The sequence below is a fragment of the Chelonia mydas genome, chromosome 27 (genome assembly GCF_015237465.2).
Source record: "Chelonia mydas isolate rCheMyd1 chromosome 27, rCheMyd1.pri.v2, whole genome shotgun sequence".
NCBI classification, from domain to species: domain Eukaryota; kingdom Metazoa; phylum Chordata; order Testudines; family Cheloniidae; genus Chelonia; species Chelonia mydas.
This window is the reverse complement of record NC_057860.1, coordinates 10,952,631-10,977,463: the sequence shown is the minus strand read 5'-3', so window position 1 is coordinate 10,977,463 and position 24,833 is coordinate 10,952,631. Positions and strand designations below refer to the sequence as shown.

Here is a 24,833-nt window from a genome sequence, read left to right as displayed (position 1 = left end):
CCCAATTCTCCACTCTGAAGCAGAAGTGGCAAAGCAACTTTCAAAGAAAAATAAAGGATGAACGAATAACCTGTCTTGAGTCATCCCAGTGCTGAATGAGGATCCCTAAAAACTTGGCAAAGCTGGCTTGCATTAACTTGGGAAACGTGCTTCCTGACAAAGTTGCCTGACTCAGGCAGGCTTTGAGGACCAGCACTGTGTAGCTAATGTCCCCAAGCTCCAGTAGAGAAGTTCTCTCTCCAGTAGCTGTGCTGATGGACCACTTCCTGCCTTAATTGAAGAGCCTTTGATTGCACTTCTGAGTGTATTTTTGTATTTAATCTCCAAGATTTGTGCTATATAATCAATTTGTCAACCCTTCAAACCATTGGAAGCCCCATTTCCCTTCAGACTGTGGCAAAGCTGTCTCTGCTTCTACTCTTCATTAGTATTTTTTTATTACCTCTCTATTCTAGGAGTTCACCTGTAAAATGTCATTGCATGTAAATGATACTTTTTCTTCCAGAGCCTTTGACCTTAGCCCAGCACTGCTGTAACATGCAATCTTCCAATGATATGAGTGCTCTTGTTCCTGTTAACTACAAGAAGCAGGAAATGACTTCCTGATTCTATCATTTTCAGATTAGTCCTTCCAGGCACCAAATACCTGTTTCACTTTTCTGACTTGGCAGTTATCACCACTGCTGTAGTTGGGATTCTCTTGCATCTGATTTTCCTAAAATGAACATTTTTTTCTTTGCCTATTTTTTTCCTTTTGTGTCTTGTTTTTACACTTGAATAGCTTTACAGAATCATACTATACCAGGGATGAAAATATATGGGCTTCTTCCTATCACCTGTTCGAATTTTTTTTATCTATTGGTTTCTAGAATGTATTAGATAACAGTACTTTTCTGCACTGAAGACACTTAACTGCCACGGTTACATTTTTTCAGTCTTGGAGTAGGTGAGTCTGTGAAGAACGACCCTATTGTACTTTCATTAGACTTTCAGCATTGGTATAGATTGAGGACGTGTTTGAATTTCAGCTGCTTTGATTCTAGTTCTCTGTGCCTGCAGTTATGGGACAGGCTGGGGACTTCAGATGAGGAACTCATACCTTAGTGACAACTGGAGGCCACTCTTGATAATGGAGCTGAAATCTCCATCATTTTGGGGAATAATAATCAAATTAGGGGTGTTTCCAGTAGGGTTCTGCAGGGATTGGCACAAGGCTTACCACAGTTCAACATGTTCATCAATGCTCTGGAAGTAAATGTAAAATCACTGCTGATAAAATTTGCAGCTAACCCAAAGATTAGCGGAATGATAACATATGGCAACAGGACAGTGATACTGAGGGATACTGGATGGCTTCGTAAGCTGAGCATGTTCCAATAAAAATGCATTTTAATATAGCCAAATGCAGAATTATACTTCTAAGAACAAGGAATGCAAGGCATACCTATGGAATGGGGGACTGCATCCTGGAAAGCAGTGATTTAGAGGTCATAACGGACAAGCTACTCAGTATGATCTCCCAGTGTGATGGCTGTGGCAAAAAGAACTAACGCAACTCTTGGATATATAAACAGGGAAGTAGTGAGTTAGGAGTAGGGAGGTGATTTTAGCTGTATACAACACTGGGAAGACCATTACAGGAATACTGCGTGCAGTATTAACCTTTGGGACAAACTACCAAGGCGGAAGTAGCAGATTCTCAATCTCTTGGAGTCTTGATTTGTAGACTGGATACCTTTTTAGAAGATATGCTTTAGCCACACACAAGTTATTTTGCTTAATATAGGGGTAATTGGGTAAAATTTACTGGCCTGTGCTATGCAGAAGGTCAGACTAGATGATCTAGAAGTCCCTTCTGACCTTAAACTCTATGGATCTTTAAATGTGCTGGGACTCTGTTCTGAATCAAGTGACTGATACCCTAGTATCCGTTTCCAGTTGTGTTGCTTGCTAGTAAAAAAAAAAAAAACCCTCTGCCCCACGTGATTGAGCCGTGGGAGCAGGGGAATTGGAAAAAACATTTTCCAGTTATTCTGTGTTTTCATGAGAATGTTCTTCCATCATGGAAGTTTTTGAAATCGATACTACTTTAGCATTTATTTTCCATTTTTAGCAAGAAGAGGACAAAGTTCTGAAGTTAGTCCAGAAGAAGTTCTGTGCCAGTGGACCATATAGCGGTAAGATGAAGGCTAATAGCAGGAGTCGAGCCGTGCATCATATTGTATGCCACGCCAGCACTTCCGTGAAACTCAACTCTTGCACTGTCTGATTGCACAGGCAGGTGCCCTTTTAGGATTTAGATTTTTTTAAAATACTTGTTAAAACCCAAAGTTAAGCTAAGCCCTGGGTGCTCTTGCATTTTTAGAGTATGTCCTATGCTGCAAAGATAAACTCTGAGCCCAGGTCGATTGACTCGGCCTCACAGGGTGTGGGGTTAAAAATAACTGTAGACATTCGGGCTTGGGCTGAAGCCCAGGCTCTGAAACCTAGGGCAGGGAAGGGCTCAGAGTCCAAATGTTAACACTGCCGTGTTTAGCCCCAAGCCTGAGCTCCACAAGCCTGAGTCAGTCGACCCAGGCTCTAAGACTCTGCTCTGTGGGTTTTTCCTCAGCAGTGTAGACGTATCCTGAGTCTGCATGTCATTATCACATGTATCGGGGAGAGACTTTCACCTGTAAAATGTTTTTATATTAGCATGTTAAGATGTTTAAACCTTTGTTCAATATCCAATCTAGGGCCTTGACTGCCGTCTTAGCCCTGGTCTACACGGGGGGGGGAATCGATCTAAGTTACGCAACTTCAACTACGTTAATAATGTAGCTGAAGTCGACGTACTTAGATCGACTTACCACCCCGTCGACTCCGCCTGTGCCTCTCGCGGAGCTGGATACAGAAGTCTATGGGAGAGCGCTCGGGGATCAATTTATCGCATCTAGACTAGACACGATAAATCAATCCCGGCTGGATCGATCACTGCCTGCCGATCCGGCGGGTAGTGAAGACATACCCTCAAAGAGCTCATCTTGTGGGCCTCAGTAACTGAGTAAATTCTCCATGTATAAGAGCAAGCACAAGCTTGTCGTTTATAATTTAAGTAGATATAAATGCTGGTTAGCTACTGCATGTACAGAAATTAGAATGTTTTATTTCAGAAGTGATATATGGACTCCTGTTGTCAGATTCTAAAATCATCCTTTTCTCTCAGAGTCTTTGCCATTTTCCTGACTGTCAGAATAAGCTGACTTTAAACTGTAGTGTTGAATTGGCCACTGAAACCTGCTGGAACATTAGGCTGAACCTCTGTGTCGGGAAGTGTCTGCTACCTTCTTCCCTCAGGCTTCATTTTTTCTTCTCTCTTGTTTAGGGGAGGACTGCCCTCTGTGGATGGTCCCCATTAGTATTTGTACAAGTGATGACCCCAGCTGTGCCAAAATGCAAGTGCTGATGGACAAGCCAGAGCTGACGTTGGTTTTGAAAGATGTTAAACCAGGCCAGTGGGTGAAGGTGAGTTTGTTCAGAAGGGGACATACTCATGAGACTTAAACTCAACCTCACTGAGATGTTCCATTATGCTTCATTCAGGCCATTCATTTTCCTTTCCTACTCTTTTGTGTTGCAAGCCTGCTATGCTTCTGGTGGGTCTTGTTGGTGCCATTACCCTGCATTGGCTCTGCTCCATAGTGCTTGCTTAGGGGGGTCCTTTCCCTTTGAGGATTTGCTTCCAAGAGCGTTCTAGACAATGTAAACTCAAACCATTTAGAAGTTCAAGCTTGGAAAAGCTGACCGATGCCATTAAACTGTGGCAGCTTTTGAATTGAACTGTGGTGGCTTTTTGTGCATCCCCATAGCAACCACAGCTTAACTAAAGCCCATCCTGGCCAAAAATAGTCCTGTTTATCTTTCATGAGTGTGTAGAGTTTTTACTGGCTATTATCAGGCCAGTATAGATCTGCAAGTGAAAAATTCAGTGTTGAGGTCTTCTGTAGATAGTGATGCATGTATCAGAATCTAAATGTCAAAACTGAAAAACACTTGTTGGATAGCTGTCATATGAACTACTTAGGTTAAGGAATAATCATTCTTAAGGTAGAGAAGTACTTTGAAAAGTGACTCCATGAAATAACATTATGGGCCAGTCTCGCAGTGATTACATATCAAATGGGCGCTGTCCCATTCTTAACCTTCAGCAACGAAACACCTTAATCAGGAAATCCAAATTCCATATGGTAACACTGGCATCGATTATCCCATCTCTCCCCCACGGGGCCTGGTTTGTGGCTCTTGGCATGGATGCCTACTTCCACATCGACATTCATCCGGCCCACCAGAAATTTCTCCATTTCCAGCTAGGACACCACCACTACCCATTCCAAGTCCTCCCTTTCATCATAGCAACGGGTCCGTGAGTCTTCGTGAAAGTCTTTGCCGTCATAGCAGCACATAGCAGCTGCCTTGGCTTATCGGTGTACTCCTACCTGGGCAACTGGCTCCTTGTTGCACTATCCCAAGAACTCACCTCCACCATCCTCACCCTTTGCACTCTCCTCACATCTCTAGGTATTTGCATCAACAAGGACAAGTCAGTGCTCCTGTCTACACAGATGATTCACTTTGTTGGGGCATGGCTCAGCTCCATTGTGGCATGAGTCTTCCTCCTGGTGGACCGCTACTCTGACAGCCATAATTGCAGACCTGCATTTCAAGCCGAACACCGCAGTCTGCTGTTCTTGTTCGTTCTCTCTCTCTCTCTCCTTGGACATACCTCCATCATACCACACACACATCTGCACATGCGTTTCCTCCACCTGCGGCTCCTCTCCATCTACAGACCCAATAAGGACTATTTGGAGGCCAGAATTATTCTGCAAACAGTTCTGGCCTCCCTCGTGTGGTGGACCGATCCTTCCAAGGACATGGTCAGGATGCCATTCATCCTTCCCACCCTGCAGGCCACCATCACAACAGGCACCTCCCTCGCAGGTTGGGGAGCCCATCTAGACCATCACAGTCCAGGAGGGTTGGATGCCACAAGAGGTCAGAATGCACATAAATGCGCTGGAACTGAGGGCAGTCCATTTTGCGTGCCAGGCATTTCTTCCTCTCATCTGGTCTCGGCACATTCAATTGCTCTCCCAACAACATCGCAGTGGTCGTGTACATCAGCAAGCCGGGTGGCCACCTTCTGCACTGAGTCCATCCACTTTTGGAACTGGTGCATCGAACACCATGTGATGCTCCAAGCTGCATACCTCCCAGGCACCCAAGATTCCTTAGCCGACTCACTCAGAAGGACTCTCTACCTTGACCATGAGTGGGAGTTACACGAAGTCCCACTCGGATACCTCTTCCACAAATGGGGCATCCCACGGGGACCTCTTTGCTAACCGAAAGCGGCCCCTTTATTGCTGCGGGGAGCCATAGGGGAGGATTCACAGGGCCACACTCTTCTCCCCTAGATGGGTGACCTGCGCTATACCTTTTGCCCTCATTCCCCTCCTCCCACAAGTGTTATGCAAGATCCAGTGGGACCAAGCTACCGTAATACTTGTAGCCCTGTTGTGGCCACACCAGTTCTGGTTCATGGACCTCCTCATACTCTCCACTCACACACCACTTCGCCTCCGCTCACTCCCGGATCTCTTCACACAAGATTGGGGCCAGGTTCAGCACCCTAACCCGGGCACTTTTCACCTCATGACCTGATATTTGGATGGGGCTCACGGGGAGACAGGGCCTGCTCCACCACAGTGCGAGACATCCTTAACCAAAGCAGAAGGGCATCAACCAGGGCCAGCTACCAGGCTACGTGGCAACGGTTCATCTTTTGGGCTCGCTGACATCAACACCCACTGAGTGTGATATTTATACCTATCGTCCTCGACTACCTTCTCAGTCTCAGAACGTCGGGCCTTTTTGATTGCAAAACGTCTCTCTCCGAGTCCATCTGGCAGCGCTCGGTGCTCTGTGTTTAGACATCCTACCACTATCCATTTCATGAAGAGTTTGCTCAATACCTTTCCGCCAGTACGCAAGCTTACACCCCTGTGGGACCTTAACCTCTTTCTCTCCACCCTCACAAAGCCACCTTTCGAGCTGCTGGCAGCATGCTCCCTGTCTGACCTCTCCATGAAGGTGATATTCTTGTTAGCCATCACTTCAGCTAGACGGGTCAATGAACTGGCAGCCATGATAGCAGACTGCCCTTATACCGTATTCTACAAGAATAAAATTTCCTTACAGAATAAAACTTCCTCCCAAAAGTAGGGTCAGAGCTCCACCTAAAGCAGTGCATCCACCTACCTGTGTTCTGCCCCAAACCGCACGCCTCCCATATGGACAGGGTCCTGCACTCCCTCGACATCTGCTGTGCCTTGGCATTCTATCTCCACAGGACTCACTCCTTTCACACGTCACCAAAACTATTTGTGGTCATTGCCAAGCCCTCTCCGCCCAACGAATCTCCAGATGGGTCTCCAGGTGCATCTTCGAATGCTACACACAGTCCAACCTGCCGCTGCCTGATGGAGTCACGGCACACTGTATGCAAGCACAAGCAACCACGTCAGCCTGGCTCACAGATGTCTCATGGCAAGACCTCTGTCATGCAGCAATCTGGTGCTCCGTACACACGTTCATGTTCCACTATGCCATCGCCCTAGCAGTGGCTGCAGATGCTGCTGTAGGCCATGCCATACTGAAGACTGAATGTTCTTTCACCTGCCTTCGCACTGCTCACTACTCACCCCATATGGAATATGCATAGGGACTATCACTCAAAGAGGAGAGGAGGTTACTTACCTGTAATTGGAGGTTCTTCAAGATATGTGATCCCTATTTGTATTCCAATACCTGCCCTCCATCCCTTCTGCTGCTGACTGGAGTACTCAGCGGTAAGAGGGATCCTGGAGAGGCATTGATCCACATAACCTATTATACCCTCGGCTGCGAGCACGAGGGGATGCACGATGCACGTGTTGGTCAATGGACATTGCTAAGAAAACCTTCCAGACTCAGGCACATATGTGCATCCACATATGGAATACACGTAGGGACCACATACCTCAAAGAACCTCCAGTTACAGGTAAGTAACATCCTCTTTTCCTGCTGGCAGTTCTGCAAGTTCACCCTGGAATCAGAGAATGAAGCTGCGTTCTTTCCTTCTCACCAGTAATAAGGGTGCATAACTTAAAAGACAATGGACTTGCACGTTTATCAGTGAGGGCAGGACTTGACCTGCGATATCTGTAATAGTGATGCCTGAGAAGGAAGGAACCCAACCCAAGATGAACTTGTAAGGCTAGCAGGTAGGAAAAAACATAGTTGTGTTTGTAAACAGATCATTTGATATGGACTCAGTGAGACACATCTGGAACCCTACACTGCCATTTCAGAGTCCCTTTTCAGACTAGAACTGCCCGGTGTTGCTTGATCTTTGGTTGTGTGGCGTTCAAGGGTGTTATACTTGACAGGTTTGACTCCTGCTTGCTTTAGTTGCATTACTATCTCCTTGAGAAGATTTTGAATTCCTCTTACTGGCTAGAGGAGAAACACTTCATCCTTGGACTCCAAAAGAGGGAATTCTAAGAGGTTTAAAGTGGGGAGTGTAGGGCTCTGGGTGAGCTCCACGAAGATTAACCTTCAGATGTGCCTGTTGAGAATGGGAGGAGAGATGAGATCATATTGTTCAGAAATGTCACTTCCTCGCCCTTCTGAGAGAGAATCACCATCCTTTGTTATGCTTCGCTAAATCAGCCCACTGCCCGTTGCAGTTACACCTGCAGAGGTATGAACTTACCTCTGTCCTGTTTGGATGATAAATTCAAAGCCTGGCTGAGCTCTTTTACATCTTAACATGGTTAAATCCGCCTAGATGTTTGAACACCCGCCTTGAGTCATTGAAATGTAATATTATGTCAGCTGGCATGTAGTTTATCAAGTTTACTTACCACAAAGCACTTTTACACAGGACAGAGGAGTTTAGTTGTCTTTCTGCAGGAAGTAGAAAGAGATCTGCAAACTTGATTTGGATGGTTTCCAAATATTGCACTGGCATTGCCAATGTCAGAATTGAATGGAGCTGGCTGTGGGGTGACGTTAGATACGCATTTTTGTTCTTCCTCTGTACTTAGATGTGCGTGTTTCTACACTGCAGTCCCCTTCGCTGATTCCTGCAAGACCCAGAATGCTGCAGTCTGCCTTCAGACATAGACAGAGGCATGTCCCTGTCACTCCATCCTCAAACAGCTCCACTGACACTGTTCGCTTTAGGCTTCCGTTCAAAATTGCCCTCCTTGTTATAACTCTCCATGGAGTTGATCCAGTCTTACCTCATGGAGCTAGTTTCTCTCTGCTCTCTTCCCCACTAATTTAAATACTTACTAGCCTCTGTCTCCCCTACATAAACTTACCACTGATGGTGCACGAACTTTCACCTCTACAGTTCCTACCATTCTGGATATCTCTGCTTCAGCACGCCTTATTTCAGATCTGTTCTCCCTTGTTCATACCTCTTAATTTCTTTTTCCCTCTGTGCTGTGCAAAATAGTTATGATTTTTAAATGACAGTGTGGCTGATTCTGCTGCATATACAGACAAGGACCATTTGAAAACTGTTTCCATATATTCCAGAAGAACAACAGTTGGCTTAATTATTCAGTGCTGGTAATGTTGGTTTTATTTTGGTGTATTTCAGTTAAACCTGGGAACAGTCGGGTTTTACCGTACTCAGTACAGCCCTGACCTGCTGGAGAGTTTAATACCAGCGATCCAAGACCTCTCCCTACCCCCTGTGGACAGACTTGGGCTGCAGAATGATCTCTTCTCTCTGGTGAGCAACTCTCTTCCTGTCCTGTGTTGCAGATGATTAATAACGAGAACTACAGTTACTGTAACTATCAGTGTCTGAAGAGCCAGGCTCTGTTCCTGGAGTCAAAGCACCTTTGGGATTACTGCATACAGAGGATTATTAATGAGCTTTGCAAGTTAGAACTTGTACTATAAATTTAAATCCTGTGGCACCAACCTGAGCCTGCAACTCTGTTTTGCCATTTCCCACAAGGGTATTTCACACTGTTTTTTTTATAAACAAATAGTATCTGAAAACTTCCCTTGCTTCTCTCACCTGAGTCAGCACTATTTCCTGATCCCTAAAAGGGTTTTGAGTAAAGGGCTTGTTGGGGAAGCTTGTCAACTGTCTTCCCTCTGGGGACAGAACCCATTTTTATGTCCCACATACTATACACGTATTTTTGAAACTGCATAGGGAACCGAGCGTTAGATATGAAACAGTCGACCCCCTTCTCCATTCCTGAAATGGGCTGGAGAAGGTCCTCCTTTGTTGAAAGAAATGACCGGTGGTTTTGGATTCAGTGTCCAAGCACAGATTTCCATTAAAGCAAGATGTACCAGCTTTGAATATCCCCTTTACAAGATACAAATGTCCCATGGGGTGGGCTCTTGGAGCAGTTAGCTCCTGTAACTGAAGTCATGCTTTCTTATATTGCCAGTCAGCAATCAGCTGAGGGATTTAAACACAATTTTGAGACTACATTGATTTCCTTTAATGACAGGTTTCAGAGTCGCAGCCATGTTAGTCTGTATCCGCAAAAAGAAAAGGAGGACTTGTGGCACCTTAGAGACTAACAGATTTATTTGAGCATAAGCTTTCGTGAGCTACAGCTCACTTTTCCACTGAATGCATCTGATGAAGTGAGCTGTAGCTCACGGAAGCTTATGCTCAAATAAATTTGTTAGTCTCTAAGGTGCCACAAGTCCTCCTTTTCATTGACTTCCTGCAACTTTAGAGATAGAAATAGTCTTAAGCTTGTAAAGAATGCCACGGTTTAGCTGTTACAGTTTTTAAGGGGAAGCTGTCAATAGTTTTGGCCTGTAGTTTAGGTATTGGATACTGCTAGGAACAAAAATATTTTCATGACGCCTTTTTAAGAACAGTTATTTAATTCTTTTCTCATAGTGGAAGGAACAACAATTTTGTGCTAGCACCCAAGAATTGGGAAATGAAACTGACTTCCCTAGTTTCACTGTCCCCGCTGAACGAATGGTAACAAGTAAAATGTAGATGTTTAATCCGAAGGGAGGTTTCAGTGGGCACAGAATCTGACTGGGATTAAGGAAGGTCTCGGGCTTGGGGGAGGGGGTTTCTCTTGTCAGCCCTAACACAAACATACTGTGACTTTGAGAAAGTTGCTTAAGCTCTGTGCCTCGGTTTTCCCATTATTATCTTTAGCCTCCTTCTTATAAAGTGCTTTGTCTGCCGTTCAAATGCACTCTGGGTGCTGTGTCTTATTAATAAGAAGGCAGGTGAGAAACTCTCAATAGACTTATCTTGGCACCATCTTTCTCCATACACAAGTGCAGCTCACATTCAGACCCTGTAGACTGCAAAGAGGAAAGAATGTTAAATAACTATCTGGTGAACGACTGACTGTTTCAGTTCTGTTTGGAGATGAGTTTAATCTGTCTCTTTTCCTCTCCCAGGCCCGAGCTGGAATCATTAGCACTGTAGATGTTCTAAAAGTCATGGAGGCTTTTGTGAATGAGCCCAATTATACAGTGTGGAGCGACCTGAGCTGTAACCTGGGGATTCTCTCAACTCTCTTGTCCCACACAGACTTCTATGAGGAAATCCAGGTGTTTGTGAAAGATGTCTTTTCACCCATAGGGGAGAGGCTGGGATGGGACCCCAAACCTGGAGAGGGTAGGAGATTTTTTTATGCTACGGAATTTAATAGTGGTTTTGAAATACTGCTATGTGATGAATAGATTAAAAGTTTTGGGGGGTGGGGCATTGCTGCTGGTGTGTTTAGAAAAATGTTCCTCATGTTTTCCTGCTGCAGTTAAAGCCAGCTGACATGGTAAAATCCATCTCAGCATGTTTCTTTGCAGCTTGAGAGGTCTCTTATCCTAGCTCTGAGTCTGACAGTGCAAAGATTGCAAGGTTAATGAAAAACTTTACGCGTGCACAACTTGTCTTGGACTAATCTGAGTCATGTTGTAGCAAAGCATTGACGGGCTCAAATGGGCATTATACCTAATTTCAGTAGGCCAGATTACAGCTCTAATTATCTGTGTCTAGCCTGCAAAATCCCCTTTTCGTGAACCTCTACTCAAAAGTCAATGCATTGTCCAGTGGAGCCAGGGGTGTGGAAAAGATCTAGCTTTTTCATACAGCTTACAAGGATGTGGGAGAGAAAACGATTGTGCATTTATAGCCTATCCTAATGGCTGTAGGTCATGAATGGAGCTGCTTAAATATTGTCCCAAATTAATTTTTCTCTCTTCCCTACCCTTGTTTATCAGGTCATCTGGATGCACTTCTGAGGGGCCTGGTTTTGGGAAAACTAGGAAAAGCTGGGCATAAGGCAACATTAGAAGAAGCGCGACGTCGGTTTAAGGACCACGTAGAAGGAAAACACATCCTGTCAGCTGACCTGAGAAGTCCTGTAGGTTACTGTGAACTCTGCTTCCTAATGGAGCCAAACCCATTTTCACTCTGCCCCTTGTTCTGTACCAAACTGTCGTATTTATAGTGACCAGAATTAGTATGAGTCCCATACTGCAGCACTGCCTGCCTAAGTTTTTGTCCCTGAATTAGGTTTGTACTGAGCAGATCTTGCCTTTTTTGAATTTTGCTTCTAGCAAGTTTGCAATGCTCCTCATTGCTTTGGAACTTATTAGTGAACTGATCCCCATCCCCTTTGGCAAGCCAGCAGAAATCAGTGCCACAGAAGTAAAGTTGGTTGGTAAATGCATTTCTGCTGTGCCCGATATTGAATTGCGGCTGGCTCCTAGTCAGTAATTCACAGTTTAATCCTTAAATTGCTGGCTTTCTCCAAACAGCTGACTGAATGCTTATAGGTGTTTAGTCTCATGAGGACTAAAATGCTTTATTTAAATAAAATAATTGGGCTTAACATAGGAGTATTTGGATAAAATTCAGTGGCCTGTGATATATAGGAGGTGAGACCAGATGATCTAATGGTCCCATCTGGCCTTAAACTCTGTTAATCTTTGTATATATATCTGTCACCAGTGAGTTACTGTAGTTTAATAAAACATTTAATCTTTCACTAGTATGCTATTTAGCATGTCCACAAAAATCCTAATTATCTCTATCACCAGATCAGGGGTTGAAAATGACATTGGTCTGAAATCTGGGACTTGCTTCATTCAGTCAGTACTGGACCAGTACCAAATAGCACTGACTAGATCAAAGGATTGGTAACAGTTTTAAGATCCAGATATCTTGTGAATTACCAGAACCAGGAATGGTTTGTGCCGTACCCCACTGGAAATCACTTCACCGTCATTGCTTTCTTGCAACTGCCTCCTGGCACCATTGTCCCATGTTTAATTTCCAACATGATTTTAGCAGCCAAAATCTCTCTCTCCCTTTTACAGTTAGATTTAAGCATGATAGTGTTTTTTAAAGTATTGATTTCTAGCTTTGAGGTTTCCTGAAGTGTGACTTGAAACAGGAGGGCAAGGAGCAAGACAGATCTTTAAAGTCCACTATCTTGTGACTTACTGGGGCTGGTCCAATACTAATATTTTCAGGACCAGTAAACTTTTCCAAGATCTGGTCCCAGACCACTGGTGAGAGGAATTTATTATTGCAGATCACTTACATTGTAAGAGAACTCCTATGGGTACTCTTGTGTACAATGCCTTACCTATAGCCCATTCATCCATTTTGCCATCTTTTCCTCTGTCTTTCCATTTCTAAAAGCCTGCTTTTCAAGGAGCGTTCCTTGTTTGTGTTCTCTCTTAGGTATATGTAACGGTTTTGAAGCATGGAGATGGTGCTACTTTAGACACTATGTTAAAGGTGAGTGCGTTCTTGTTGCTTTATGTTCCTGTCACCTCAAGATCTGTCCTTTTATCCGGCCAGGAACTAAATATTCTTCCTCATGAACTGATCTATGAGACAGTTGGTCTGAAGCTAGTGTCGCTCCCAGCTTCTGCAGGTGATGTGGAAGCTAGTTTGCCACAGTACTGTTTGGTTACAGATAGTGTTAAGGTGCCATCTAGTGGGCTCCTACACCTGTTTTCTTAAAACAATGTACCATTGCTCAGAGGAGTGGTGCCTGCTTGACCCTACGTAAACGAAGTGGTGAGTAGTCCAGTGCAGATTACCAGTTGGCTACGTGCCCCATTGCTGGGCTGATAATGTGGAAGAGCTGTGGGAGTATGTATAGCCGTGTAATACCACATGTCCACTTCATAATCTCCAATACTTGAATGCCAGCCGTACAGCTCCAGTATATTGTGAAGGATTTTCTGTACAGGGTAAGAATCCACGTAACGATTGCTCCTAATCTGTGCTGTGTTTAACACTGCTTACTCTTGTTGCCTGAAGCTACACAAACAAGCAGAGATGCAGGAGGAGAAGAACCGAATTGAGCGAGTTCTCGGAGCCATCTCTCAACCTGAACTGATCCAAAAAGTTCTGACCTTTGCACTTTCAGTAAGTTATCAGAGGGGTTGGTACTTGTCTACCTCATGGGAACAGGGTTGTTATTGAGCACCCTGAGGTAGTAGGATGGAAGGCTCTAGGGTAGGGTGAAGTATCAGAACTGCTTTTGAAAAGGACCCACCAAACTTTGGCCTTGTTGCCAAATCTTCTAGAGTCGTTCTGTATCCCATGATTAACGTGGCATAGACTTCTCAAGGCCCTGGGGTCAGGTCCAAGAGGGGTATCGAGGGAGAGTGTGAAGGGGTGTCACCTGTCTTTGAATTTTAATGTTCAGCCCTAGACTGAGGATCTCTGCCCTCAGTCCCCAGGGTTAGTCATTCTCCTGTTTAACTAGTGGCAGCTCTTCCTCATGGACTAGCTTGTTGCTGTCTACCTTAAAAAGCCAACGGGTGAACAGCCTGGGAGAACAGAAGCTGATCGATGCTGCCTACAAGCGCAACCTCTGAAAAGTGCCGTGGGAAATAAAGCAAATGGTCTATTTCCGAGGACACTGGCCTGAATATTTGCTTCCTTCTTGTTTGCAGGAAGAGGTACGTCCCCAGGATACCGTGTCTGTTATCGGTGGAGTGGCTGGAAGCAGCAAGCAGGGGAGAAGAGCTGCCTGGAAATTTGTAAAGGACAATTGGGAGGAACTTTATAATCGCTATCAGGGTGGATTCTTAATATCCAGACTAATAAAGGTATGTGCAGTTGCCTGGAAACTTTGGGCATGTCGTTAATTACATCTAGACAGTTCTAATTAAAATGGTTCTCCTTAAAACATAAATATTCTTATCCCTTTTCAGCTATCGGTGGATGGATTTGCAATTGATAAAATGGCTGCAGAAGTTAAGGTAAGACTCATCTTGCTTTAATCTTGTCCTCTAACATAACAAAAGAGTGACTAGCTTTCTTTGACAGGCACAAGAGAGGGGGAGCCAGAAACTCCTGATTTCAAATCCCAGCTTTTTCTGTTGACTCTGGCTGTGATTTTGGCCAGGGCACTTAACCTCTGTGTCTCAGGCCTTGTCAACATGAGAAAGTTCCACTGGTTTCAATAAACTGGTTTTTAACCTGATTTAGCTGAACCAGTGCAAACCCCTGTGTGGACGCTTACTTTGGCTTCGCTTAATCTGATGCCTATTCGATTCAGAGTAAACTGCAATAAACCTGGTTTGAACTAGAATAAGTGTCGACATAGCTTTTTGCACTGGTTTAACTAAATTGATTTAAAATCATCCCGTTAGGTAAACTTGTGCAACTTTTGTTATCTGGACTAGCCCTGTTTCCACCATTTGTAAATTGGAATTAAAACCTCCATATGTCAGAAGTGGTGGGGTGGTTAACTGTCTAATGTTCATTGTTTTATGATGTAAAGTGCTACGTAAACTGTAAAGCGAATTGATTAGAGAGAGGCTTTAGTACCACTATAATTAAGGTGGAGACTAGCTTACTGTTTAACAGCTGATTTTTCCAACTGCTCTAAAATTCACATATTTGGATTGTCTTGAAAATTCCTGTACCTCATGGGGATCCAGGATAGATTAGTGGTCTAAATTTGAGGTTATTTGGCCTAGGGGTTCCCAAGATATGGTCCTCTTAAAATAATCATGACATCAAAATGTTGTAACTTTTTTGTGTACCTGGGGCTCAAACTGATCTTACTCGCTCAGGATTGATCTCAACTAATGTCTGGCTCCCACTTCCTCTCTGGAAAAGCAATGTTAAAAAAGTTAGAGTAAAAGCTGAACACCAGTGTGGCTAGAGCCAGGATGAGGAGCCAGAGAGTCATTTGCCGGTGTACAGCTACACTGGGGCTCTGTTGCAAGCCGGAGCGTTTGCAGACAGTCTGATGTCAGAGTATGTGGCTGGCTCAATGCGACAAGCTTTGGCCACTGAATCTGAGCGGCACCCATATACTGAGAGTTCAAGGCCTGTCCTTGGCAGCTTTCTGCAAATGTGTTGTGTACATTATTTTCTCTTTGCCTGCAGAGGCTCCTTCTGGAAATAAATATCCGATGTTAAAAATTTGTCACATGGCCCTTTTTAAAACGTGTGTTGTCATAGCCCTGTTGGTCCCAGGGTATTAGAGAGATAAGATGAGGGAGGTAATATCTTCTGGTTGGTCCAGTAAAAGAGATTACCTCACCCACATTTCCTCCTTCATTAGAACAGTCGTAGCAAACCGCAAAGGATATTTTTCTCCCACAAATGCTATAGAAAAATCTAACCGTGCACAAACTGCAGTAAACAATTAAAAATGGTACTCTGACCCAAAAGACAGTTTTTGTAGACCTTTCTCATCCCTGTTAAAATGGAAATCCCTAATGCAACCATAACAGGTGGTACTATTGCTCCATCATAATTGGCAGATTCTCCATTTCTTGATGTCTTCAGATCAAGGCTGGTTGCCTTTCTGGAAGAGATACTTAAGCTAAACACAAGCTATTGGGCTCAATATAGGGGTAACAGTGTGAAATGTAATGGCCTGTGTTATACAGGAGGTCAGACTAGATGATCTAATGGGCTCTTTTGACCTTAAATTCTACGAATCTTTAAATAACATAGCTGTCACACAGGGCCTGGAGTAGTGTTTAGTTTGGCAAGTTGGGGTCATTTGGTCAAGGGGTTTCTCAGATACAACCCCCCCATAAGAAGATGGTCTTAACATTCAGATTGTTCCAGAAGCGTAGTAAGATTGTCTCAAAAATTGGTGTGTTGGAGCGGGGCTGGGTTTGACTTTGGAAGATAGAGGGGAAGAACACTCAGTGAGATGAATGAGCCACATCACACCTCTACAATCCTCCTGTGCTGCAGGGGATTGTGCAGAACCCCTGTCCCCTACACAAAAGTCAGCCACTTATCCAGAGAAGTGAACGGAGTACTTTGTAATGCCGTTTCCTTCATTATTGATACTATTACCTTGTTCACTAATGTGCTAATTCTCAGTGGCTCTCCTAGTCAATAGTATGAGTTAGTGAGGTTCTGCTATCGTGGGGAAGAGCTAGTATGCAAATAAATTTAATGATTATTCATCCTTATTCTGACAGCATCCTCTGCTCTGCTCCTGTAGTCAGTTAATTCTAAAATGCTAAGTGACAGTCTGTAATGGAGTGCTCTCTGGCTGGAATTATTTCCATGTGGTCAACTTCCATTCTTCTGGGGGAGTGGAGAGAAGGGCAGGCCTCCATGCTCTCAGCAGTGCCCCTTCTCTGGGGCCAGAGGCCCATTTAAAAGCAGCATGTTAAACAAAACAAAACAAAACAAAATCTGACCGTTAACAAAGTTATTAGTAATCCTAAAGGGCCTTGGGCTTAATTTAGTGTCTTCCAAGTAGCCTTGTGATAGTCACACCTTGGATTTGTTTCTCATTTGCTGCCCTTCCACGAGGAGATGCATGCTGGATCTGTCTTTGTTTAAGCTCAGTTTGCTGTCACTGGTAGTCAGTACATAGTGGTAGAAGGCTCTGTCTGAACCAGTTTGCAAAGATAATGCTGTGGATTTTCCCTAACAGAGCAGACATTTTGCTGTTCCCCAGCAGTACCTTTGGTTACACAAGTAGCTCTAGCAAACTAAGAGCCCCATCCTGTGGCCTTTACTCACCCAACTAAGCTCATTGACATCATTGTCTCTTCTCGCATGAGTAAGGGCTCCCAGGAGCTAGATATTGTGTAATCATATTTTGTAGAAAGACTTTCTACCCAACTGGTGAATTTGACCATTTAAAAAAACATATTTTTGTCTATGGGTGTTACCCCTTTATGGATGATGTTGTGTGTTTTATTCAGGCCTTCTTTGAGACTCACCCTGCTCCATCAGCAGAACGCACTGTCCAGCAGTGCTGTGAAAATATCTTGCTGAATGCAGCTTGGCTGAATCGGGACGCCGAGAGCATCCACCAATATCTTCTGCAGCGCAAGGCCCCGCCAGCCATGGTGTGAATCTGTGCATGCGGCTGCTGCAATCCTACTGCCTCGTCAGGGGGAGAGGGAGGAGCTACCCAACAGCTGATTCATATGCCAAGAATTTGGAGTCTTTTCTCAAAGCGATGGGGATTGGACAATGAATGTAGTTAACTGGTTCCTGCTCACACTCCAGAATTAAATTCTATTAAAAAAAAATTATCAGCAATTCAGCAAAAAACAAGTCTGTAAATATGATAGTAATAAAATAGAGCATAACAAAACTGTGAAACTTCCTCAAGCCTTGTCAGTGGTTAAAATATTTAACACCCCCTTCCTACACTCTTATTGACAGATGTTCTGTTTTTTTACATCCCTTAAAAAGGAAACCAGAGGCTCTGGGTCAGTGGAATTTTGTGATAAGTCTGGGGCAGGAATGGGTTAACACCTCTGTGTAAGACAGAGACCTACAAGACACTGAAGTGCACGTTGTGTGGAACAGTTCACTATGAAAGGCAGGTAGCTGGTATAACAGTCTGAATCTGTGCATAAATTCCACCTGTGTGGTTTTGGGGAGATTATTTTCCTGCAAACTCCAATCAAATCCAAGGATAGTAGGTCCCCCCCCTGCATCCCTTCTGTGTCGCCTCTTGGCAAAAAGAAAAATATTCTGTTGCTCTTTGGTTTTTCTCCATGGTTCCACTCGCTGATGTCCTTCTTAGAGATAAAGGAATTGTTAAAGAAACCTCTTTCACAGCCACATTAAATAAGAGATCAATTCAGGCAATATTTTTCCCCTTATTAAATGCACCCTCGAATTGCATGTGAATGAGGAGCTAGAGTAGCGTGTGACTGGTTCCCCTCAGCCGCTGTTCAGGGGCGGCACCGTTACTTGTTTAAAAGATCTGGCTTGTCCAGCCTCCTCACAGCCGTAGCCACACTTGCTTTTAGTTTTGTTCCTTTGCTGTGATGTCGATGGTCATTTGATTCCGAAGCCTTAAATTAGTGATAACTGGTGTGACTTAGATGAAGTCTAAGCTGTGTGCCATCATTGACTTCACAAAACAGCATGGTCTACTAAGCAGACAACACCATTTAATCAATGAACGTTTGAGTTCCCACGGTTTTTTCTTTTAACAGGAATTCATATTTGGTGTGGCTTAACTGTGTTTCAGAAGGTCATCAGACTAACTGTCCGACTGCTTCCCTGAAATTTTTTGTGCTATTGTTTAAAAAAAAAAAAAATTAAAACAGTTGGCGTTAATAAAAATGTCAATGTGAAATCCATGCCCTGCTTTTTGTGTTCTGTTCGCGGTCTGAGGAGGCGCTGTTTCAGATTAATCGTCGCAGCTTGGAAAGCTGCTTACATTTCCATAGAACGCTGTTGGTCATTTGTCCACTGTGGCTTTTAACTTCCCGAAGGAGCACTTGTCCCCAGCCTCTTTTCCCCTCCTGCAGCCGTTCATAGGGTACCGGACGAGCTAACCATATGGAGATCAGAAGACCTGTATATCTTGTATAGCATTTTGCATGCAGCCTATTTCCCAAACACGACAGAACTAATGGCCGAGGGACAGAATTTACGAAGGGTGGACAAGGGAGGAGAGATTCCAAATCTCAGCTGAAAACACGAGGTGAAGAGTCAGGGTGATAAAGATGCAGGAAGACGTTTAAAGTGGCAGGGGGTGCAGAGGAGCTTGTGCACCAGCAGAGATGAGATTATCTAGCGGTACAGAGAAAGGGGAATAAAATAGAAACTAGTGGTATAAAGACTGCGGGCGCAAGGCATCATGGGCTTTAAAAGCCAAGGAGGGAACTTGGAGCTGAATCCTGAAATGGAAAGGGAAGCAGTAAAGGAGACGGAATTGGGTTAATGTGGCCATGCTTAATGTGTGTGTGACAGGGGCGGGGAGGAACATTTTGCATAAGCTATAGGCAGGCAAGCTGGGCCTCAAAGCTACAGAAGGATGCTCAAGGCATGGATCACTTGAGCAAAGATACTGAGTCACAGCGGTGAAGTACATGGGTAACAGGCAACTTTATAGCTATGGCAGATGTGGGTTATTGAGCATCTTGAGCATATAATGGTTGTTCTGAAAAACACCAGCATCCCTAGAGAGTGTGGCTACATGGTCAGAAATGTGATTGAAATGTGATTAAAATAGGCAGTTGGTCTGCTCCCTATGTGTTCTGAGTCATATCGACTTCATTTACTGACCCAAACCATTTTTTCCTTGCTGTCAGGGCTGCAGTGCCAATGTAACTGCCGAAGAGCAAGCTGGTTTCTCTTCTGCCTCTTGTGCGCTGACCAAATAACCTGCAAAGTTCTCCTTCCAGTGTGATTGGTGATGTATGAAGAGAACAGAGTGCTGTCTGGTTTTTTGACACCAGATGCAGCTGCTAAGTTAAGACCGTCTCATTTTGACTTGTAAACGAAGCATATTTGATTTGCAAGTTATTGAGGTAGAACAACAAAAAGAACAACTGTGAGCTGTAGCTCACAGAAGCTTATGCTCAAATAAACTGGTTAGTCTCTAAGGTGCCACAAGTCCTCCTTTTCTTTTTGTGAATACAGACTAACACGGCTGCGACTCTGAAATTTGTGGTCACTGTTCAGTTGGCTGACTAACAAATTGAAAGCTTGGGTCTTCTGGATCCAGGAGAGTTGATCTAGGTTGGATCCCGGATGAAAATAAATCTCATTTCTTTTGTCCACGTCAATGCAATCATCCTGCAACTTGGTAGAAACTAGTACCCTGTTTAAAGAGATCCAGGACAGGAGTAGCAGGAGTTGCTGCAGATCAGGACTGAGCTGCCTTGGTGGAGCTTGGCCTGAGGCTTGGGTGATGAACAACAGGAATTTTGCAGGTTAGGAGTAAGGTGTATTTTGCAATGGTGTGTGCAGCCCATGGCTGGAACATCAGGGATGATTATAAGTAACTTCCATGTCAGCTCATTAAACAAGGGCTCCACTGTATTGCATTTGGAAGTTAAGCCCATGAAATGTTACACAGAATTCTGTTTGTTCTTTTTCCCCCTTCTCGTCTGTTTCACTCTTTATCCCACTAGCTCCTCACTGAGATCTAAATGAGGCAGGAAGTAGGAGACAGACAGCACGGAAAGCAGTACTAAAAGCTTTCCAAGCCTGCTTTGGAGAAGTTTGCTTCCATCCCATCCCATCCCATCAGTGGCCTTGCAATACCGCCAAATCTTTTCTCCCTGCAGGAACCTTGGTACTAGGCTGACTCACATCCCAAGGTGGTTTGTGGAAAAATCTGTATCGAATCTGTTATCCTCCCTCACTGAAACATCGGCTTTCTGAGGGTCTCATCTGACAATCTGGGTATATTCTACATACCTACCAGGGCTTATAGCTCCTGGTCATGCTGTATCCCTAAGTGTAAGTGTGAGAAGCAGCGAGCAAAGTGCAAGAGTGGAACTCCTGGGGTCTAATCCTGGTGGCTGTGACACTTTGGAGGAGTAATCTATGCCTCGTCTTGGGTACCACACTTGCCTCCCAGGCAGGCTGAGGTCTGAGTGAATCTTAAACACTAAGATGCTGTCGTGAAAGGTTCCTTACCCCCTTCCCGTGTTACTCTGCATACTGGAGTGGAGGGCTAGGGTAATGGCACCTCAGCCTCGGGGACTTTGCTGATTTCTGTCCCAGACTGGTTGTGCTGGGATTGCAACCGTACACATCCTGTGTGGAATGTCCCTTTAAAGGAGCAGGAGCTTTGCATGTGCTAGAATGGCAGGTGGGCTTTGCTAAGCTCCAGGATCGAAACACCCCTGCTTGGAAATGGTGCCCCTGATCCCCTATCTGGTCTTCTGACAGCTGTGCTAAAGCAGCTCATTTGAATCCCAGTGAACCGAGGTGCTGTGTAGGTCTGGAACAGATGCTGCTCCGACCACAGACCTCACTTCCTGCTCTGTGCAAACTGGTGGCGGGGCTTCCCTAAGCACAAAGCATCAAAGTAACAGAAATGAGCTGGGTGCTTTGCTTTGGGTGGAAGGTTTAACTGTCTGATCTCTCTACACCTAAGGCTACCGGGACCTCGTAAAGTTAAATCATATTTTCAAATCAACTTCCTTGCTTATGCTACAAACCCCAACTTAGATCATTAAAACTCAGGTTTTAAAAAATACAGACCTCAAACTCTTCACTTCCTATGGTTTGTTTGCTTTTGCCATTTTCGCAGCTTGGACCATGAAAGTAGCCTAGTTTCACTTTACCTACAGTCCTCCTCAATTTCCTTTTCAAGGTCTCCACCACCAGCACTTCCATGTCTGGACTGCAGATGCTGTAGAGGAAGATTCTGGTTTAGACTCTCCACTGGCATTTTAAAAATGTCATTGAAATACTTATATTGGTTAAGTTTTATGTGAACTTTTTACAACAATTTAGAGGTTACATTTGACTTGAATTTTTGTTTACTTACTAATCCATTTAGGGTTTTCTACTCAGTACGTCCTATCCTATCAATTCTGCTAGCTCACCTGAAGCAGACGGATACGAGCAGGGCTCAAACTGTAAATGCTAATTTCTAGTTGGTCCTGTCTGGGAAAGGATGCTAACTATATCCTTCATTTTAGCCTCTAGGACCCTGATTCAAATGGAGCCAGTCTTGGTTGTGATTGGGAATTACAGTCCCCTGACAGTTTGCTAGTCCGTGTGAAGTGGATCAAGCCAATTTGGAGTGGGCAAGTATCTGCATTCTAGAAAATAACTGCTTGTTAGCCGAAGCAGTGGGGCTGAGCTCCTGGGAGTCCTCATCACGGCTGGTACGCAGCAGGAAGCTTGTTCTAGCCTTTTGACAAGGAGCTTTACTACTTTTGAGCAATGTCCCAAGCTCTCCATCTTACGCAGAATGTTACCTTCCCAAACGTTTCGGGTTCGGGCAAAGGATAAAAGTAACACCCACTGGGTGTTCCTATCTGGATCAGCACTTCCTCTGGACACGAACACATCATAGGCTGTTCTGACTTGACGCGAGTCAGATCCATTTTCTATCTAATCACAAATGCCAACTCTGGGAAGCAATTTAGAAAACTTCAGATGTTTTATTTTTTTAAATAGAGAGAGAGAGAGAGAGAGAGAGAGAGGCCTTCCTGCATACAGCCACCGCTGATGCTTGAAACCTCGTTCCCAGGGGACGAGAGAGAATATTTGGTCTCAGAGTTGGGTGCGGAGGGGGAAGTATGATCCTGCCAGGCTCGTGTGGAATTAAGCTGGACATAAAATTTTCACACCCCGTCCCACTCTCCCAAAAAACTCAGCTTCCAAAGACAGGAACGTTCTCTCTGGCAGAGTCTGGGTTGCAGCATCTGGAAAGAGGTGAAGTCTTCCCATCCCTAAAGGCCAGGGCCCTTTCTTTTTCCAAACCAGAACTGCATTAAGAACACGTTCTTTATTTCTTACTGTCACAGGGCTAATTAAGGTACAACAGTGAATAAACTCTGTCGTCTGGGTGAAGAGCAGTTGGTGAACCTGTGAGTTTGAGGGGGGTTCAAAAAGCTTTAAGGCTGAGCAATGAGGAGCCAAACCTCTTAGCATTCTTCAGTCACTGCCCCAAATCACTTAATTACATGGCCCTGTTTTGGCTTACGTCTTTACTGGGTCATAAGATGCAGAGGTGCTGGGGGGGCTGCTGCACCCCCTGGCTTGAAGTGGGTTCCATCATAGACCAGGCTTACAGTTTGGTTCAAAAGCTCTCATCACCCCCACTATATAAATTGTTCCACCACCCCTGCTAAGATGATGCTGTGAGGTCCCTCTGCTCTCTCTTGCCTGTAGTCAGCCAGGTAATCCTCACATGCTGAACATCCTTCCGCTCCTCTATTAATCTGAGGGACTCTTCACGAGTTAACAAAATCTGCCTTAGCCCATGCGGGAAAAAACCCCACCGAACTTTGTGGAAAGTGGGGAATGTGTTAGCTACCCCGATTTATTCCTTGCACCCCCCAGACTCAGAACCATTCGAGTGACGGGTAAAGGCAGGGTTGTGGCTAGCTTGATTCTCGCACGTTTCCCTTGACACGAGGCTACGGGGCTAGTCAAGAGGAAAGCATTCTGCAGCTCCTCTAGCCACAAGCATGCGGGAGCTAGCCTAGTTCTGTGCCGAGTGTGCAAAGGACCATAAAGCAGTGCAACGCTGCTTAGGCACGAGACGCAGCCTTAGGCAGAGCGATTGGCAGCGGCTTGGCTCCAAACGGATGTTTTCCGTTACCTGGAACAGGGCTGTGTTCCTAGCGCTGGGTTCGGCTGAAGCCAGAGTGGGAAAGGATCTGTCCATTCAAGAGAAGCGTGCAATCGATCGACCGTCCACGGTAGAAATGGGAGTCTGGAGTGGACTATGGTAGCTGCTGATGCAGCGTTTTACCTGGACTGCCACGGAAATGCCTCCTCTCCCTGCACTGGAGGTAAAAGACTTTGGGCCGCTACATTAAGGGCAAGTGAGAGGGAAGGAAAAAGGTGACCATCTACCCAACTGCTGCTGTTTAAATCCCTTCAGAGGGGAAAGGACAAACCTGCTCGGTTCTCCTTTCAGCGTGTGGGGAAGTGGGTGTATAAAATCCCAAAGGGCACAGCTTGACCCCACTGTACTGCTGATCCTGTTTCTTACAGGGCTGAGCTGACTCCAAAGGCCTGTCTACACTTGCGTGTTAATTCTGCTTTAGGTAGGGTGGGGTACCCAAGCCCTGAGGACCCACGAGGTGTTGCAGGAAGTCGGTGGTGCTATTTTCCTCTGCCTCCGCCCTGCCATTGCACAAGGGGTAACAGTTACGGGTGGCACTGTCCTTTCAATGAGACGCAAACGGGAGCTCTGCCTCCGATGTGGTTCTTAAAAATTCCCTGGATCTTTTCATCAGTGTGAGGTTCAGTGCTGGAGTCCTGCTCTGGTCCAGTTTGGGGTAATTACATCCCCCGCACATTCTCAATCAGCTCTAGTATCCTCCTTCACTTCCTGTCCTAAACTCAGGCAATATCCCTTTGCCTTGTTGAACTATTGGTACATTCCACCCCAGAGGTGGCTGCATTTCCGGCTATGCCTACATTTGCTTCCTCACTGTTGCACCTTCTTCAAAGGTGGGTGTGAGTGTAGACACAGCTCCAAGTGTCTTACCAGCATTTTCACGCCTGTCGGAACTTTATTTGAACTTCAGGAGCATGTAAGGGCCTCACCTGCGATCAGGGCCCCCGTGCGCTTGGGCACTCTACAACCAGCTAGGAAGAGACAGTCCCTGCTCCCTGGAGCTTGCAATCTATGGTGCTAGACTGTCAAAGCAGCAGCCAAATCCCACTGAATTTCAGGCCATGTAATTTAAGAGCATAGCCAAAAAGGTGGCAGGAAAGGGACTTTCTCACGGTTACACATCAGAGCAGTGCCGGAGCCAAGAACAGAACCTCGCTTTCGTGCCATGTACGCCGGCTGCCTTCTCCACTCCACTGCTCTGC

The 24,833-nt window shown here is 45.0% G+C and overlaps 1 protein-coding gene across 1 annotated transcript in view; it reads left to right on the top strand.

Annotated features, from left to right (window-relative positions):
* The window catches only part of NPEPPS (aminopeptidase puromycin sensitive), a 61,589-nt gene extending 43,916 nt beyond the window's left edge, over positions 1-17,673 (top strand). Inside the window, exons 14-23 of the mRNA XM_037886694.2 lie at positions 2,114-2,177; positions 3,365-3,504; positions 8,694-8,828; positions 10,499-10,718; positions 11,321-11,463; positions 12,792-12,848; positions 13,380-13,487; positions 14,021-14,176; positions 14,282-14,329; positions 17,264-17,673. Of these exons, the coding sequence (XP_037742622.1) occupies positions 2,114-2,177; positions 3,365-3,504; positions 8,694-8,828; positions 10,499-10,718; positions 11,321-11,463; positions 12,792-12,848; positions 13,380-13,487; positions 14,021-14,176; positions 14,282-14,329; positions 17,264-17,416 (1,224 nt within the window). The 3' untranslated portion in view covers positions 17,417-17,673. The remainder of the gene's footprint in view (positions 1-2,113; positions 2,178-3,364; positions 3,505-8,693; positions 8,829-10,498; positions 10,719-11,320; positions 11,464-12,791; positions 12,849-13,379; positions 13,488-14,020; positions 14,177-14,281; positions 14,330-17,263) is intronic.
* The last annotated feature ends 7,160 nt before the right edge of the window (positions 17,674-24,833 follow it).